The following is a 19,765-nucleotide window of genomic DNA, read 5'->3' as shown; positions in this document are numbered from 1 at the left end:
CGTTTATCTCCAGCTGTCTAGATACACCCTGGACAGGTGACCAGCCCATCGCAGGGCAACACAGAGACAAACAGGACAAGCAACCATTCATGCACACACTTACACATAAAGAGAATTTAGAGAAGCCAATTAACCCAACAGTCATGTTTTTGGACTGTGGGAGGAAGGGAGTTTGCTATATAGGGGCTAATTGGTGGTTTGATATATTACATATAGGTATTTTTATGCATGATTTTACTTTTGTTGTTCTAAAATGTGATTGAATTGCCCATACACCAATTAGAAATGCTAAAAATAAAGAGGGGGAGGTCCAAAATAAAATTCTTATGCAGTATATGGGATTTTATATGCACTAATAAAGGCTAGTATCATCAAGATTAAAGTGTAACCCTCTGTTTTGTAGCTATGGCTTTCAGAGTCCTGCATTTTGACAATATAGAGGCAGATGGCACAGCTCTAGGAGTCATCTCTACATTAGGGTGAACAGCAGGTAGTGGCATCATGTGCAAGTGTGTATGTGGGTGTGTGTATGTTTGTGTCCTACACAGCCAGTAAGGAGAGTTCACAAGGACATGTTTCCAGATCTTGCCTTTGGCACGTGTCACTAACACTTATGTCTCTTTTACTGCACATGGCTGCATGCATACATGTTTAAGTGCAGACAAGAAGAAATATGCTGCTTTGTGGGATTGAAGAAGTGATCTCAGTTCTGAGGCGGGAGGAGACACCAATAGAAGAAGAGCTTTTTTTACTTCTCTCTTGGTGTTTTTTTAGAGGACAATAGAATAGTCAGGTGAGGGTAGTGAAACCGGGCCTAAAACGTTTCAACATTTGATTTTATTGTATTGCTCAACATTTCTGTCTTCACTTTGATTAATTTCTAGGAATCACAGGGCGCCTCTGTAGGCAAATAAGGGCCGTTCTTGTGATTTGACAGCCTGGAGGCCATTAGCTGAACAGATGGCCTCTTAGTAAATGAGAAATGACATTCATGTGAAATGCTATGGGAAACAGACACAGACTATCTTGATGATGGAGTCTGGACAGAGGCGAGAGGAGAGAACGTGTCTGTGATTGGGTTACTGGCAGATGTCAGTGTTTTGAGATCTTCTCGTTTCTGAGAACAGAGCCACACAGAGAGGACAGATAGACGGGCTTAAGTGGAAAACCATGTCCACTCTGACTTCCATTTATTAGAATACCCTGACGTGGCGCTCATTTGCTCCTGTGTAAATCTTTTAGTTGACAGGCCGCTACTTTGACAGTCCTGTTGCTTCAAATTGCATTTGGAACTACTCTCTGTAATCTCTAATAATTCTCAGTTTTTGCCATTTTCAGAATATAAACTAAGCTTTTACTTAAATGCTGACTTCCATGTATGATCAGATAATTGTTATTAATTCCTCTGAACCCTTTCCACAGGCAAACAAGCTCATATCTGCTTTTGTGTCTCCATCATCATAACTATATTTTCCTATATTAATGATGCAGAGATTGGGAAACAGCTGTGAGAGTGCTCCTCAACCCATTTTTTAAACATTTATCAATACGGGTTTGCAAGCAAACCATTCAGTCGTCTTTTAAAGTGCTCAGGATCAGTAGTTTTCTGACGTTTTTCTTCTGTTTCCTTTTCAATCATTTTATGTTTTGTCCTTGTCCTGTCCTGCACTGACCATGACAGCCAATTGTGCAGGTAGTCCTTATAAAAAAAAGTGGGTAAGTGGACATAAAACTAGAAATGTCAGGCTTAAAAAGATGGATGATGCTTTGTATAATTTATAAAAACATCCTAACACTGAACCGAGGTGATTTGCTGTCCTTCATTTGATCATTTATATCCTTCTGGCTCTTTTTGAAAACGTAAAATAAAAATGTTCTGTCCTTCCAATGGTTATTTGCGGTATTTTTCAGTTTCAACAAGGAGAAAGAGGGAACAAGACTCAATATATAAAACTAAATCTTGCAAAGTGTCCTTAGATCTAAATAAAACCTAGTTTTCTGCAAAATAGAAATTTTATGCATGCATACTTGTGCAAGGCGTTAACCACCCCCGCCAAAAATACCTCTGTCTGATGTTTAGTAAATGGAAGTAATTTTTCTAATTCTAGCTGACGTGAAGAAGGAAACATTTAGTCAGATTCAATATCAAGCAGTTGATCTGTTTAGTGATTTATTTTTACATTTCTTGTAACTGTTTTGTTATCATTATCCTCACAGATGAATACATAAGTGTCTTAGTGAGTAAACAAAGTTGCCCAGTTCTCCAGAAGCAATGCAGGCTCGTTAGATATATGTTGCAACCTTGTAGACGGCTAACTGATGTGTGTTTGTTTCATTGCCAACCGTAAAGTGAGATCTTACATCTACAAAATGGTCTTAATCTTGTTTAATCTTAAAAGGGAGAAAAAATATGTTATGCATGCAAACTTTGGAAGCTATGATTTGGATCATTTGAGTTATTTGTGTTTTTTTGTTTGTTGTGCATTGTTCTTGGTTTTATTAGCATCCATGCTTGACTTATCAGCATTAGTATTAAATCCTCTGTAATCATGGGTTACATTATGGCTGTTTCCTCTCAGCTCGTGCTTGTATTTGTAGACCAATGTCTTCATTTGTATCCTTTAAACTGTTTGTTTGTGTGCGTGAAACTCCTCTGTCTCTAATTATGTCCAACCTTTTTCATTAAAGGTCAGTGCTCCTTCCCCTTCATGAAAAGTTGCTAATTCTGTCTGATTTTCACACATTCAAACACAAACAGGTTGCACTCAAAGTCTTCCACTAGATCTCCAAAGACGCTGAACACACAGCTTTGCTTTTTTGCTCTCTTTAGTGAGGGTGCGAACACATTCACACACATGATGCTTTGTTGTAAAGAGGAAAGAGTAGGAGGGAGGGTGACTGACTGAGAGAGCAAACAAGAGCTGAAGCGCTATTCAGAAGCTTTTGGGATTTGATTTATGTGATCTGTTTCAGAAGAGGAGACAAATATAGCTGATGTAGCACACCATGTATTATTTAGATACCAGTCTATTGTTTACTGTACATTCTCCTGGGGGTTAGAATTTGATTCCAGAATACAGAAATGCAAAACAGATGCAAAGAATCCAAAGAGATGTTGCGAAACCAACATGGGGAAAAGACTCCTGATCTGAGATGTTAGTGGTAGAATTTACTCATCCAAGAAATTGTACTAATTCTTACCATCTGTCTTGATGTGTTTTGTTGGACAGATAACATTTTGGGGAGAGAGACATTCAAGAGTGTGACAAACTTCAGCTCCTTCCTGCTTGACCCTTCCTCAGGCACCCTCTTCCTGGGTGCCAGGGACGCCATACTAGCTATAGATACCAAGAACCTGAACCAACCACCGAAAAAGGTAAAACCTGAGCAGACAAGAGTGAACCTGCATGTCCTTGTGAACTGTGTGCATCCAAATAGATCCAGAGTTATCTGGATTAACTGTATTAACCTGCATACTGCGTCTTAGTCTTGATGATTTATTAGAAACTTCATAGAAAGAGGAAGGAGTTTGTTGGAAAAATAATACAATATAGGACAGTGCAAAACCACTGGAAGGCTTTTTAAAAAATCTGATGAGTTTTTCCACTTCGGTTGCTCATGTATGATTCATACAGTATTGAATGATTTTATCCAAACTATCTCTGACAAAGCAAAGTATTTTTACCTGTTATGTTTTACTGATTTAGTCCTTTTATATGTTTCAGGCACACTGAGTGAGAAGTATAGGCTTCCTGTAAATTATTGCAAGATTGTGCCTCTTGATCTTATGAGCGCTCTAATTTTGTTATACTGCCTTTAAAGATCAGCCTATTTGGATGTACTGAAGTAGCGCATCTCTGAATATACTGAGGGTTAAAGAGTTAGATTAATCTAACATTGATTGGCAATCCATTACAGGTAAGCAGCTAATGATGATTCATTTCATTTTTCTTCTCACCCTGGTTTTAGATTGACTGGGCTGTACCAAAAGAGAAGAGGAAGTCTTGTGTGGGGAAGGGAAAGACAGAGGTGAGAACCATGAATGCTCTACATCTTATGTTTGGTTTAGTTTAGATATAAAAAGCTCCGATTGAAACTTGCTATAATGTACTGTGGAAAACTTTTGCATATTTAAAGCTTTTTGTATTTTAAAATTTTTTTGGGACTCCTATTCCAACTGAAATGCCCTGGTAAACATATAAAGGTTAGAAATTCACCCAAAAAAAAAATAAAAAATTGAAATAAGCTGCATTTTCATTGTATATTCTGTTAAATTCAAAAATTCAAAGTTCGTGAAATGTGAAAACATTTCTTCAAGCTCAAACTCTGAAAAAAATATGGCCGCAATTTTATTTTTTTACCTTTTCATAAATAAAACTTACTTGCTTGTGTACAGATGAAAGCATGTGAGCAGGAAGTTAACAATGTCAATAACAACAAAAATAAAATAAACGTACAGCGATGGATGCAAACATGAGATATATCCACATTTCAGCCATGGGTCTAGTGGGCGCCATTATCCTCATTCTCCAGTCTGCTTCTTTTTTTTTTTTGAAGCACCACCAGCTGCAGATCACATGACTTTGGTAATGTTTTATATTTCTATTGCAGTTTTTATACAAGCAAAAAAATCCCCTAATCGAAGAATTAAAACTTTTTTCCAAAACAATACTTTTTTTTTTTTTTATTATTGTAGTGTCTCCTTTTGGTAAATTTATTTTCATCATAACAATTTATACAATTAAGTGGATAATAGAAAAGCAGCTATACCGAAAAGTTTCTGGTTTATGAATACAATACAGTTTAAAAAAGTCAAATTTCAAAATCATAATTTTTTTTTGTTTTTTTCTATCCCTTTCAGCTCCACCTTATAATACTGAATGCACACTGCCAGCCTCAATGTTCAATTCCGTTTTTTTTTTTGTTAAATCTGTTTGTTTTCTGTGGTCATTCACATTTCTAAATATATGCAACTTGTATGTAAACTGCTGTTTGAACTGCATTTATACAACTTAAGTGTCCCGCATGCACAGTCGACGACGCAATAACATTACAAGTAGCGTGCGTGTTCTGTATTTACAGAGGTAAACATGGATTGTTGTGCTGGAGCGCATCTAGCAATCTTTCATTTCTTTTCCAAATGGATCCAGAACATTAACAATGCAATCGATTTAAAAAGAAAGAGAAAGACTCCTCTCTGCATTGTTATCCGCCATGGTTGATGTATTTCATCCCGATTCGATGTATAATAGCAGCCTTTGATGAGTATTAGTCACGTTAAGGATGAATGTGACCTGGGCATTTAGACACATGTCGAATTTGAAAAGATCAGATATCTGTCGGATTTAGTGCCACATAGCCAAGTGGCCTGGGTCACATTTTGAAAAAATCGTTTATCTGTTGTTTTATATGGGCAAAAAAATTGGCTGCAGTGTGAACGTAGCCTAAGTGGCGAACATAATCAAAGTTTTGGCTTAAATAACAGAGATAACAGGTGAAGGCTATGAGCTAAATGAAGATATACAGGTGAATTTTATCTACTCATTTCCAGCTCTGGCTCTGGCTGATGGAGAGGCATTCAGAGGAGCACGCTGGGAGAAACACAAGGAAGAAACTAACATGACATATCCAGTTATACAAAAAGAAAAAATGTAGAGCATACAACTATACTCTAAATGTCAATACTAACAAATACAAAACAGGAAAATAAGGAATAGATATATTGGTAACTCCTTGTTTACCAGGTTAAATTAATGAAACTCCCTTCCGGGATATTTGTGGTCTTATTCTCTGTCAAATATATTTGAGATTTAAATGATCAAATTAAAGAAAAGATAATTGTTTCCTTTGATGGAAAATACCTAAAATACCTCAAACATTTTCTAATCTGTTTGCGTATTTTTGGGACAGTCTCTGTCTTAAAAAGGTATTATAAGGTGAGATTAAATGCATTTTCCTTTGCACCTATTTTCAGTAGCATACATGTGTTTGTGTGTGCGGGTGTGTCTCACAACCTCAAGCTGCTGGACATCAGGTAGAAGGATCTGGGACTGATGCCAATGCCCCATACGAGGTGTTAGCTTGGAAAGAGAGGCAGTAGCAGAGAGACAGGCTGCATTTAACGTCACAGATGTCCATTAACTGTCTTTGGAAAGTGATTAAATACAGCTCACAGATACAGTCAAGCTTTGCATCTGATTCTACTGTGTCTAAAATTCTAGTTTCAGTGTGTATTTGTTGATTCATGCCTTGTTTTTTCATTGATTGAAAAAGCTACTTCACTTTTGAATATCTGTGAAATAACTCCCCCTCAACCGAGTTTCAGTAAACCGTTGGGTTTTCAGAAAGTCAGTTTAAACTGTTTTACTCATAGCTTTGAACAGCTTTCTTTGTTCCTATGTAAAGAAAGAAGGGAGCTGATTCACTGATAAAAGCAGGAATAAAAAGGGATATTTTTTCCTGCAAAAACATTGATTAAAAGATTATATCTGAGTCAGAGGGAATAAGAACAATGAAAGGAGACAGGAGGAAGCAACTGTGAGAAAAAAGCTACAGTAGACTATGATTAGAAAACCGAGGCAACAGACTCAACAGAAGATCACCTGTATATGTTGGTGTTCCTGGTTTTTTTTGCAAGGGTTTTATCACTTTTTATCAAGGTTTTTATCACCATAAAAGTGATAAGTCTTCCTAGAACCAAGACGTTTCTTTTTTCACAGTAACATCACATTTAGAGGATGTGGTTTATAGTGGAAGTGATGCAGACATGTAGGTGCACTAGAAAAGTTAAGATTCTAGTCACTTATTATAAATTCAATCAGACTCTCTTCTCCATGACATACTGTTCATGCCACATTCATTTTGGGCCATTAATGGCCTTTTCTTGGATGCACTTATGATGGTATAACATTTTAAGCAGAAAACAGATTTTGGGTAAAAAAACTAATTGTATCCAGACAGGATCAGAATTGCACATCAAGGCTTAAATAAATACATACATTCTCTCACATAAATGTCTACAAAAGGCATTTGTTTTGTCTTAGGGAGTAAATTCAGTTTTTAATTAAGATTAAAAGTTTCGGCTTTGCAAAAAGGTTTTTTTTATTGGTTAATAAACTCTAGCTTGTATGATGCATGTAAAATTAAAGTGGAAAGGATCAACTTTTTTGAGAAAATCCAAATAAAGTATGGGGATGTATGTTTTATGACAGCACTTTAATTTAGTTGTGTTATATATTCTAGCATGGAAAACACTTTGTGATCATGCTTTTATAGAAGTGAAGATGGTAGCATGCATACAGAAAATTAGTAAATTATACAAATGCCTGACTTCAACTAGTAGGATTTGATTAGTTGCCAATTATGGATGTCCAAATGACAATTTTAATATTTTATTTATCATATGGATAAAATATGTCCCAAACCAAGCAACATTAATAGAAAGATACACCCTAATCTATCTGGCTCTGTTGCATTCAATAAATTCCGTAAAGGTGTGTTGCTTTGTTAATTTAAAGATGCGTTACAGTTTTCTATCAATACTGCCACCTTTGGCAAAAGCACAGAACTGCAGCCCTCTTTTGCTCATTCTCATATTTTCTTTTTTCTTTTTTACTTTTTTCTCCTTACACGGTAGCCGAGTTGATGCCAGTCGCTCCTGAGTATCCATAAAAATCAGTCATGTGTAATACTTTGATAGTTTGCTTGGTACTGTAGGACCCATTTAGCATTCACGTGCTTGACGTCACATCTGCATACAGAGCGCGGGAACTATTGAAGTAAATTCAGGAAAATCGCTGAACTACTGAATCGTCATTCTGCTCATCAAATTATGTTTTAGTCTTAAAAGGTCAAATACAAAGACTATTTTAAATATAAATAATCTTTTTTATAAAATTCCTTTTTAATTTTTAAGAAAAAAACATTTCTTTTTAAAGTATTAAATTGAATCCTTAATTTGATTTAATCCCATATTTAATGACTTGTGTGGTTTCCTCGACCTCCTGGTTTGCTTTGGGCCTCCCACTGAGCTGAACCAGCATAGCAGCTGTGATTGGTGAGAGTTAGAGGTGGGGGTGATTCAGGTGACATGATCAGGGCTTTGGAGAAGATCTGTTCCCTGGGGAAGAGGTGACTCAGGCCTGGAGCACATCCAGAAAAACAGGCGATCTTTGTGTTGTACACACACACAAGCTTCAGCATAAATTACCTGCGTCATGGTTTCTCGCTAAATGAGGTGAGACTGTGAGGGTATTTTTCCACTACAGAGTTCAGAAAGACAAGAAAGAGAAAAATACTAATATATATGCAGGTTTTTCTGTTATTTATCACTTTAGATCTCATTGTAGGGATTTGAGTCAAGGTGACTGTTGCCGGTTTTCTCTTGTGATCTCAAGTGTCACCTAAAGCTGTGGGGGTTTCAGATATCCAGTTAAAGACACAGATACATCTTCTGTTTACATTATTTTGAAAGAATGTGACTCATAAAAGAACCAGAATTCCAAACCATTTTTAAGGTCAGAATCATCTTTAAAAAAAAGGAAAAAAAAGAAACATATGCTGGAATATAATTTTTTTTTCTTTGTGCATTAGTTTAAATTATGAGTGATATGTTATGACTATTTTTAAGGAAAGTGTTTACACAGAAATGTTTAGAAGAAAAGTATTGTATTTTGTAAATTGACCCATGGGGTTGAGCTCAGGCTTGGCTTTAATTCCTGTACCTTTGGCTCCCTCTGCAGGTTGACTGCAACAACTACATCCGTCTATTGGAATTCCTGAAAGATGGTCGCATCTATGTGTGTGGTACCTACGCATTTGACCCCCAGTGTGCATTTCTGGTTAGTGTATCCATTGTTATTTTACATCTCTTATTTCTTAAACTGTTTTCAAATCTTGTGCAAAACTATTTTTATATTTATATTTTATCCCTCCCTTAATGCATTTCATTGAGATTTAATGTGATAAAAACTCCTCGGTGAATTAAAAAGAATGGATTGTTTACCAATTTACTTAGCAAAAATGAAAATAAGAGAGTGTTTGTATCATTCGTAATTTACCTCTTTGCCGGTTGTGGGATGATAGAGGTCTTATCCTCTATCATGGAGGGAAGCTGGGCGTTTCCACCACCATAAGTTTCCACTATCATGTGAGCATACTGCATGATATGTGGTAGTTGCTGATCCTTGTTCACCAACTATTAGGGGATTGTCCACCCAGTGTGTGAAGTCTGGATTTGGCGGACAGAGCGGAGGAACTACCTCTTGTGATCAACGGGCTGAAAGGCGATTGCCAGCAATGCTTTGTGGGGTGCATAGGGCGTGACAGGACACGTAGGATGCCACGGCCATCCGCTGCATCCATTCCCGTCTCCAGTTGTCTTGCCCTGTCTTGCCACTGGATCTAGACGGTCTTGGAAGAGAGACTGAGGTCGACGTTGCGTAACTCTTCCTCACTTTAAACAAAGTCATAGCGCAAGTCATCTGTCATCCTTCCATCTAGGATGAATAGATGGTCCTCGTCGTATCGACGGACGAACAGGAATTTACCTCTTTAGTTTTAGGCTTATTAGAGCCACCTATCCATAGAGCTACAGCTGTCTTTTGGAGTACACACTCACCAGTTATTTACTTTTTGAGAGCTAAATATCATGATAAGTAGGATTTTAATAAAAATAAACAGATAAATTATAAGGAAACTGACTTTTAGTCCTTCTTGTTGTGGTGATATCTTTGTCCAGGCAGCCTTTTAGTCTTTTGCAGTTGCCGTACATTGATAAGATTCAGTGGCCTACAAAAAAAAAAAAATTTTTTTGCCCTGAATCCCAGTATTGTCTGTAGGAAGTATTTAAAACTTAAAGCCAGATTTTATATTTGTATTTACCTTATCAAAACACAGAGCAAGAGCAGAATTTCATTTGTGCGATAATGTTATCATAAACAATAAGTATTGGAACACTCTGCTACACCCACAAATCATTGAGGGCCGAAAACATTTTACAGATGAGTCCCAGCACCACAGCACCCCCCCTCCCCAGACCCTAATTAACACCGTTATAGCTCCTTTAAACAGTGGCAGTTTATTTATTTTCTTTTAATGTCGTCCTACAGCAGCATTCCTCCTTCACTTTGGAAAAAACAGCGGAGGGAGACGTGAAGGTGGAGTCTGGTAAGGGCAAGTGTCCCTTTGAACCCAGCCAGCGTTACACAGCTGTAATGGCAGGCAAGTGGAAAACATTCTGATTAATTATCTTGTTTATCCTCTGCTTGCCAAGCCTGGTTAGTTGTAGATTTTTTTAATACTTTCACTTTATTTTCTTCAGATGGAATCCTATACACAGCAGCCACCAGTAACTTCCTGGGAACTTCCTATGATATCTCCAGGGCAACTGGCCCTGAGCAGGAGCGTGTCCGAACTGAACAGTCCATCAACTGGCTCCATTGTAAGATTGAGTATATATCCTGATACATACATCTTAGTATCACATGATGCAAATTAAATGAGTAAACCTTTTTTTTTGGTGGGGGTGTGTGTGTTCAGATCCAGAGTTTGTTAGCTCAGCCTACATAGAGCAGACCCCTGACAGCAACCCAACTGGAGATGATGACAAAATCTACTTCTTCTTCACGGAGATGGCAAAAGAGCACGATCTGTATACCAAAGTGCCAAGGGTGGTACGGGTCTGCAAGGTAATCCAGAGATTCAACTGATAACTTGTTTCTTTATCTGAGATTTTAGTCAACTAAATCTCTGCTGGTTACTTGTTCAGTCTGACGTGGGAGGCATGAAGACTCTGCAGCGGCGATGGACCACTTTCCTCAAGGCCCAGCTGGTGTGTGAGGACAAACCCAGCGGTCAACGCTACAACATCCTGACCGATGTTTTCACAGCTCGGCACTCTCCAGGAGACCCCAGCAGCACACACTTCTATGGACTGTTTACCTCCCAGTGGTAGGAGATAATATACATTCCCTTTTTGCTGTTTTCTCTTTGCGTCACATGCTAAACAAGCATCATCTATAAATATACTAGGAAGATAAAGAATATAGCTGTGGAGAAGTTTAAAGCAATGTGACTTTATAATATGATAACCTGACTTTATTTACATCTAACAGCTTTAATCAGTATATCTTCTGAAAAAAAGAGAGAAAATACAAATCTAAAGAAAAACATGGCCAGCGAAAATGGAAGAAAAGCTTTTTCAAAGAGTTTGTGATGCATTTTGGAAATAGGAGATTAGTGCCTGGTCTAACACACCACCTGGCTTGAGAAAACTGTTCAAAGACTTACTTTTATTATTTAGGTCTTGCACACATATCATCCTTATCTTTTTTTATTCTTACGCTTACCTTATTTTACTCTAATCCTTATCTTATTTTATTCTTATATCTTATTTTTACCTACAATCCAATTTTCTTCTTTTCTGTAAATGGTTGCACTGCAAGAAAAATTTTCCCACAAGGGATTAATAAAGCAACTCTGATTCATGAAGCCCTTTGGCAGAATTCAGATGAGCCATTTTACTCTTCAGTAGATTAATCTAGATTAATTCCAAGATTACACTGAGATTAATTGTGATTAAAAAAGATAATCTAGGCCCACCACTAGTAAGAAAATCAAACTATATATTGAAAACCATAATTTATTAATCTAGATTACTTGTTTTTGTACTTGATAAATGCACAGCAGACTTGCTTTATTCAAAACTACCTTTCCTTCTTCTATTCAAATATTCACTAGTATGAATAATCTTTGTATTTTCTTCATATATATATATTAAAGTCCTAATGAAATGAATAAAGATCTGTAGTGAAAACAGATGATAAATGTCAGGGACTCTAAATACTTTAGAAAGACCCAGTGCTATTTTAAAAAATGTCATGTTCAATGACATCACCAGTACCAGGTCCAACGAATTGTAAATTTCCTGTTCATATCCATAAAAAAAATTAAGTAATGGACATGAGGGCAAAGCCGTTTCAGCAAATATCAAATGATAAACTGATTTTAATTGAAGGTATAATTTTATCGGTTTTTTTGATATATTTAACCATTGAATTATGAGAGTGTTATCCACAACTAAAACAGAGCAATTTTCTAAACCCTTAAACCTAACTAAACCTTTATTGCCTTTCCTTTTACAGGGAGCCCAATGATGTTTCAGCGGTGTGTGTTTTCAGTCAGTTTGACATCATCAAAGTGATGGACGGCCCCTTTAAAGAGCTAAAGAAGACATGTGAGAACTGGAATACTCCTGAGACGGTCCCAACTCCGAGACCAGGCCAGGTACTAAACTATCACCAAGTTGCCTGTTTCCCTTTACATATGTTTAGTTTATTTCCTTGTATAACTATTGTCTTTCTTCGTGTAATTCCCAGTGTTTGAACAGCGCTTTAAGGGCTGAAGGATTCGAATCTTCTTTGAAACTTCCTGACAAGGTGCTGACGTTTGTGAGGGACCATCCTCTAATGGAGAACAGTGTCACAGCAGCACCTGTGCTGGTCCGTAAGGGAATTAAATACACCAAGCTAGCGGTTACCCTAATGGGTGAAGCAGAGGACCAAAGAGGATTTGTCCTTCATCTTGGAACAGGTCAGAGAAGATTGATAAACTGAAAATTCTGAAAGAACATTCAAATTTTAATCACTGTTAAGTATACCATATGTGTATGTATATAAATGTGTCTTGGGTTATTTAGTATATAAACCAAAAAGGGAACATTTTCCTGTTAACTTTAAGATAAATTTCTTAAAATCATGACAGCTTCTCTGAAGCTCAAGGCATAAAGAATTATTTACATCAAATCTTTGAGGGTAACTTGACAAAGAAGCCATTAAATTTCTCCCAAAACTCATTGAAAAGCTTAACAAATCTTTAAAAAGCTCAAACAGTAATCGGGGTTGCTTGTCTTAAAACTTTTTATGTATGTATACAATAACACAGATTAGCAAAATTCAGTTTATTGATTGTTTATTGAGTTTGATCTTTTTTATTTTATTGGAGTAAATCATTTTAAAAGTAAACCCTTTCTTTCTGTGTTGTAGATCGAGGTGAACTCCACCAGGTGGCAGTAGCGGGCCAAAATGCAACTTTACTACAAGAGATTCCTCTCTTCTCATCAGAAGAGCCTGTTAACAATATATTACTATATCAGGTAAAGCAGCTGCTTTTGTACCTCAAGGCTCACATTTCTTTTAGCTTTTATATATTTTGTTGTTGTTGACTAAAACTGAATGATTATTTTTAGAGTCCATTGATTATCTAAGGTTTCCTGTTTCTCCAGGGCCAAGCACTGGTGGGAAGCTCGCTGTCTGTGGCCAGAGTCCAGGCTGAAGGCTGCGCTCTATATTCCAGCTGTGAGATCTGTGCCAGAGCCAGAGGAGTGGGCTGTGAGTGGAGCGAAGAAGATCAAACCTGCAGCTTTACAGACACAGAGTGAGTATTAAGAGTATGTCAAAGTACAAGAAGCTGTTTGAAAATGGAAAACTAAACCAGATTACCATTATTAGAACACAGCAGTGCGTGTAAGGAAAACTTCAATCCTTTTGGTCTTAAAGAATACACTAATTTAGTTGAAACAGTGTAATGTAAAGAAAGAAAGATAAATTATAATAACGATTAATAATAACGATCAAGCAGAGATTACGATTTATAGCAATCAGGCAAATATAAAACTAAAAAACAATCACTAAGTGAAAGGTTGAATCAGTTACAACTATTTGGTTTAAATATGGATCTTTTTGTGGCACTAGTTGCCCCTTCGTTAGACTGGCGACCTGTCCAGGGTGTACCCACGCCTCTCGCCTGTAGACAGCTGGAGATACTGTAGGCACCAGCATCTCTCACGACCACGCTTGGGATAAGCTTGACAGAAAATGGATGGATAGTTGCCCTTATTCTGTTATCAGGAAATAGGTGAACTAGGGAAATCAAGAGCCTTTTTTTTTTTGTTTTTAACACTTGATATTTCAGTTAGATAATTTTTTTCCTTCTTTCCAGCTTTTATTTTCATTACATTGTCACAAGTAAAGAGCAACGAAATTCCCTCTCTGCATTTAACCCATCCCCTTGGGGAGCAGTGGGCAGCCATGGTGCAGCACCCGGGGAGCAGTGTGGGATTAAGGGTCTTGCTCAGGGACCTGATTAGGCCTAACAGACACAGCTTGGATTTTTTTTTAAAAAACACACTATAGAGACTTGATACTACAAATTACATAGTTAACCTGCAAGACTACCTAATGATGACAATTCAGAATTTCATGTAAAAATGTAAATTTTAAAAAGACATAGAGAAAGGACGATAAAAGGACACATTTATTTCCAAATCAAATAGATAGAAATACACAAAGAAATACTCAAACAAGGTCAAAATGTCATTTTTTTTCTGGGTCTGTATACCAAAGCGAGAATAATGAAATATCTGCTATGGTTATATTTGGGATTCCTTTGGTAGAAATGATAAAAAAAAACTTTTGCATCACCTATTGGGGGCTGAAAAAATGAAACCCTGAAAGTAGGACATAAGGATTTTGCCCTGTTGGCTGATAGTGTTGTTCAATTACACACAGTTTATTAAGTTGCGAGGGCAGAGACGGCCGAGAGTCCAGCTGATTTTGAGAGAGCAAGGAGTGGCCTTAGCTCACCATCAGGGCTAAGCTTAGGTGCAGACAGAGCTAAGCACAGCTGGTGGAAAAGAGTTTGTCAGAGTTTAGAACCCACCAGACACATATCATAGTAAATTAGCATGTGTGAGACTTAAAAGCTGCAGAACAGTGAGATTCTTAACAGTAAGCTGAAGGTGAAGGTTCATAGCAGCAGTTCTTCCATGTTCAGTACTGTATACCGCCCCTGAATTTTTACTGGTACGCATTATGGGGGCGTTTTGGCTAACTTTTACCCCTGGTTAACACATATATAGCGACTTTATGGAATTAACAAAATTTATCAAAGTTATCATAGGTCAGTTTAATTTCATTTACTTTTTCTTTTGTAGTCTGGGTTAATAATTGTCAGTTAATATCACTAACTAAAAGTGGTTGCTTAATAAAATAGCCCTATCCATTGTTACATTTTGTTTAATTGTTTCTTGCTTCACACGATTATCATTCAAAATTGAACAATGAGAACAACAAGATAAAACAATTAGATATCAATTAACCAAAATAAAATCAGAACCAAAACTAACAAAAATTTGCCTTGAGTTAAATGAAATGTTTTCTGTTTCCAGTCCCGGCCCAGGTGACGTTGTGGATGAGGCCTTAAAAAAGTGTCATCCACCAGAGGGTAAGTAAATCCATGTGCAATATATTATGTGCTAAAAAAAAAAAAAAAGTTATTCATAAAACCCTCATGTCTTATTGTGAATATTGTTTTAAGCTCTTTGTTTTGTTTATTTTAGGACGATGCAATCCAACCACCAGGGAGCTGAAAGTGTCCATCGGGGTGCGGATCCTGTTGCCGTGTGTCCAGCTTTCCCCTCGTCCTTGTAGCTGGGAGTATCCTCCCCACAGACACACAAGGCAACACCACTCTGACTTGGCAGTGACTGTGACAGATGAAAACGTGGGAAAATATGTTTGCATCTGTCAGGTACATATTTATTTTCATATCTATATCTTCTTACAAAAATAATCATGTTGTTTGGTCTTTATGTGATAGACCAACAAAGATTTAATAAAAAAAAAAAAATCTATATAAAGTGGCAGAGATACAAAATACAACTGTCAATCAGCTCCACAGGCAGCCCCGCCCAGGAAACACACAGTCAGGCAGACAAGCTCCGAGCCAGCTCCCATGTCAGATGATGAGGAGAGCACATCCAGTCACAGTCAGAGAAACAGGACTACACTTAAAAACAGGCTGATCTTGAACATCTATAAACAAAGGTGTTAATGGCAGCAGCACAGCTGATATTTCTCTCCAGGATGATATCACAGCCAAACAGGAAAAGACGAGGCGAAGCTACTATGAGAAAAAGCAGAGAGAGCAGAATGTTAAGAGATTAAACTAATAGATTCTGCAGACTGGAAGAATAGAGATAGAATGAAGCAAAATTATGAAATAGTGGTTCCTGTGTCCTCCAGCAGTCTAAGCCTATAGCAGCATAACTTAGAGATAGCTCAGGATAACCTGAGCCACCCTAACTATAAGCTTTATCAAAAAGGAAAGTTTTAAGCCTAGCCTTAAAAGTAGACAGGGTGTCTGCCTCACGGACTAAAACTGGTAGTCGGTTCCACTGGAGAGCTTTTAAAGCTGTTATTTTTAGTTCATCAAAGAAATAAGGTTACTGAATGATATTAGATTTTTTTTTTTGTCTCTTTTAGGAGGGAGGACCCAACATCAGAGACCCGACCCCCTGCCGCCGAGCAGCTTTCTTTCTGAACCTGGATGGCCCCAGTACTGGAGGATCAACGGCCCTTGCGGGAAGCAGACATGTCTTAGCAGTCTACATTTTGTTCTTCTTCTTGGGTCTAATGTGTGGAGCGTTTCTTCTCTCCTTTGTATACCGGAAGCAGAACAATAAAAACCAGGACCATCACGCCCCAGATAATTCATTTTCATCAGGAAGAGGGCGGAACTTGCTTGGCTCATCGACAACTCCTCAGTCCCAAAGCAGTTCTAGCATGGTTTCTGAAGGATTCAGATCAATGGGAAAGCAAAATGGCAAGACTACTTCAACCACAACCACCACGCTCCTCAGCAATCAAGGTAACGGTGGCCACCTTGCTAACAGCTACAGTGGTGGCCAGATTATCAGCAGCCCAAGTAATGGGCATTCACTGAACGCAGACTGTGACACAAGCAGCAGCGGGCTTAAGCTGAACTCTGAAATTCTATTATCGAATGCGCTGAGGGGAAGGACGGGGGTGAGGGGGCAGGTGCAGCCAGAGGGAGAAGAGAAGGAGCCTGGGAGAGAAAATGAGGCGAATGAGGAGCCGAGAGATAAGAGGAGGGGACTAGAGGACGACCTCAGCAGTTTCCCTATGTTAGAGTTTCAAGCACCAATGGCTCAATGTGAAGAAAGCTCAATATGAAGGGAAACATTCCTCAGCCTGCAAATAATCTGAATACCACTGTAGGTACTACCAAATGCCTTTGAATGGGAGCTGTGGCATGAAGAGATACTACAGAGCTTTATAATCTCTAAGTGAACTTCTATGAATTGACTGAAGGGCAGAGCAGAAAATATAAGTATGTGATACACTGCTGTCTTAGACACTCAGGAGAGCCACAGCTTACTTTGGTTGGATGTAAATTTCAAATGTAAATACCTTTGTTGTCAAGATGAAAGTCAGCTGTCATAAAAACTCTGATGTAAGTCTAATGTTACAAGGAAATCAAAGATGAAATGTCTACCTGTGTAGGCATGGAAAAGCCATATTTTGTTGTTTCATTCACCTTTACTGTTGGAACTGCAAAGGAAAAGTGCACTTCAGTCTTAGCTCCTGTCTTTGTAACTAGGTGTCCCTAATTCACTGCTAACACTGCACACCTTGACAAATCCAGAGGCACCAAAGGAACTGCTGAGACATACCGTACATAGCCCAGATCATATGCACTGGTCCTGGGCTCTAGGAGACAAGGATGTCCCTGTCAGAGACTAAAGAACCAAGAGTTGTCTGCCAAACCAGAGACAGCGCTGTCCCTGTTTACACGGCTATAGTTCTTAGGAGGTTCACAGAGTGAGGATCAGATTTCTGGCAGTGTTTGGGAGCCTACAAACTTTCCAGGTTATTGGCACAAGGAAAAAGTCTTTCAAATGATGTCTTAAAGGATGGACCTTTTTGTTATTCAGAAACACCGTCACCTCATTCTGTGAGTGGATTTTAACCTAAATGTATTGTTGCTTTTTTTTGTCATCTTTTATAATAAAAAACAATAAACAGACTTTGGTCATTTCTTACTATCTTGCTGAAATCCTTAATTATTCAAACTGCATTTGTTTTTTCTCCATATTTGATTAATATATTAAAAATATTGAGTTTCTGAAACGGTGAAATGTGACAATGTTGAGTTTTGTAACTAGATTTTGCTGTTCAGTCAGTTCTGTTTCTGCTGCTAGTCCTTGTGTGGAGGAGATTCTACACTTTACAAGACAAACTATGAGAACCAGCTTCTCATGAAGATAATGGTTAATGCAAAAACTTCTGTTTTTGTAGTTATCTGGCAAACTGCATTGAGGCAGGTAAAAGTATTCCACACAGATTCCATTGACATGTGAACAAAACAGTTGCATCACATCAACCTTCAATACAGTAATGAGAGTTAATTAATTTACAAACTTTTCCATGACAGGTGGTTATTGTTATGACCCATGTTTACCTGGGTGTAACTAGTTTGATGTAACAGTTTTTTTATTAGATGATGACAGGCAAATTGCCTCAGAGCTTTGTGTTTGTTGTTTTTATTCATGTTGTGACACGGTCTCATATCTTGGGATTAATCTCAGGATCCTTTTGTGTGATGCCGTGGTCTTTTTTTAGTTTTTGATCCTTAATGATATTAGGAAATACAATATGTCAGAATGGACGTCAACACTTTCTCCTCACCCGCAAACTATCAAGTGTCAAGGAAACACTCCTTACGTTGTGCCCCTTCGTGAACACTTTGTTTGTTGGTTAAAGAAGATATTTCTCCGAATGCAACCAAAGATCTGAGTCAGATGCACTGCAATGAAATATCAATGAGTGTCAAATCAACTTCTGTTTAGGCCACACTGATTTTCATTAACAATTTTAACGAGCATTCACTCATTAACATGGGATTTCTCCTGTTTTGCGATTAAATTTTTCTTTGAATTTCTGTCGCTAAATCAAATAACTTGGATTGTTATATGTTCTCTAAACACACGCCCAAACAGTTGTGTGCTAGGACAACAGATAATATTCTGATTCAAGCTCAAATCCTGGTCAAACAATGAACTCTCCACACATATAGAATTAATTCACTGTTTTTAATTCAAAATATACAAATTTATTAATGAAAGTCATTTAACTCCAAGTCAAACATTTCAGTTAAAAATGACTATTTTTAGTCTTTGATCTTGCATGATATAAAAAAATATGTCAGAATGGATCGCTGAGTTGTGAGCTGTTTGGCCTTTGACCAAACCAAACAGCCATTGTATTGCCTGTTATTTTACTGTTTAGCTCCACTTTCATTGGTTGTTCTGCCATAAGTTCTGCCTTCTCTCTTCCTGATTGGCTGTTTTCTATGAAGGTATATTGTTTCAAAACTATTTGTGCATAAGTGTGAATTTGAAGTTGTAGAGAGTTATATTCTAAGTTTTGTATGCGTAGAATTAAAAAAAATGTTTTTTATACCTGTTCAAAATTAAAGTACAAGTACACAAATTCTGTTCTACAAGTTGCACATCAAAAACCTCTTACATTCTCAGTTTTGCTTCAAATGGTTCAGAACTATTTAAAAATTATTTGTGCAATGTAAATTTTGTGTTTTGTAACTGTAGATTTTTTTAATCTGTCACAATTACAAAAAAGTTACACCTTTCCAAATTCTTGAGTACAAGTAAACAAATTGTGTTCTCTGAGTTGCACATCAAAAATGTCTTCCATTCATTTTTGCTACAGTTGATCAAAAAAAAGAATGCAAAACTAATTCAAACACGCAAAAAAAATAAAATAAATATATATATATATATATATATATATATATATATGTTTATTTTTTTTTCCTGAACACAAATACAAATCAATGAATACAACTGCACAAACCTGCTGCTGTGAGTCACAAATTCAACTTTTCA

At 37.3% G+C, this 19,765-nt stretch overlaps 1 protein-coding gene across 2 annotated transcripts in view; it reads left to right on the top strand.

The window, feature by feature from the left end:
- LOC107098676 (semaphorin-4F-like) overlaps positions 1–17,944 on the top strand; it is a 67,158-nt gene extending 49,214 nt beyond the window's left edge. Inside the window, exons 2-15 of one of the 2 annotated variants that reach the window (XM_015396461.1) lie at positions 3,231–3,376; positions 3,970–4,029; positions 8,742–8,840; positions 10,113–10,221; positions 10,322–10,441; positions 10,540–10,688; positions 10,769–10,950; positions 12,144–12,285; positions 12,378–12,591; positions 13,044–13,153; positions 13,283–13,434; positions 15,227–15,282; positions 15,398–15,588; positions 16,323–17,944. In XM_015396461.1, coding sequence (XP_015251947.1) covers positions 3,231–3,376; positions 3,970–4,029; positions 8,742–8,840; positions 10,113–10,221; positions 10,322–10,441; positions 10,540–10,688; positions 10,769–10,950; positions 12,144–12,285; positions 12,378–12,591; positions 13,044–13,153; positions 13,283–13,434; positions 15,227–15,282; positions 15,398–15,588; positions 16,323–17,033 — 2,441 coding nt within the window. In that variant the 3' untranslated portion in view covers positions 17,034–17,944. Of the gene's footprint in view, positions 1–3,230; positions 3,377–3,969; positions 4,030–8,741; positions 8,841–10,109; positions 10,222–10,321; positions 10,442–10,539; positions 10,689–10,768; positions 10,951–12,143; positions 12,286–12,377; positions 12,592–13,043; positions 13,154–13,282; positions 13,435–15,226; positions 15,283–15,397; positions 15,589–16,322 lie in introns of both variants that reach the window. The other variant, XM_015396460.1, reaches the window with a different exon arrangement.
- Positions 17,945–19,765: the final 1,821 nt, after the last annotated feature.

Source organism: Cyprinodon variegatus, unplaced genomic scaffold (assembly GCF_000732505.1).
Source record: "Cyprinodon variegatus isolate N-32 unplaced genomic scaffold, C_variegatus-1.0 Scaffold799, whole genome shotgun sequence".
Classification (NCBI taxonomy): domain Eukaryota; kingdom Metazoa; phylum Chordata; class Actinopteri; order Cyprinodontiformes; family Cyprinodontidae; genus Cyprinodon; species Cyprinodon variegatus.
Note: the sequence above shows the minus strand (reverse complement) of the source record. Positions and strands in the feature narration are given on the sequence as shown.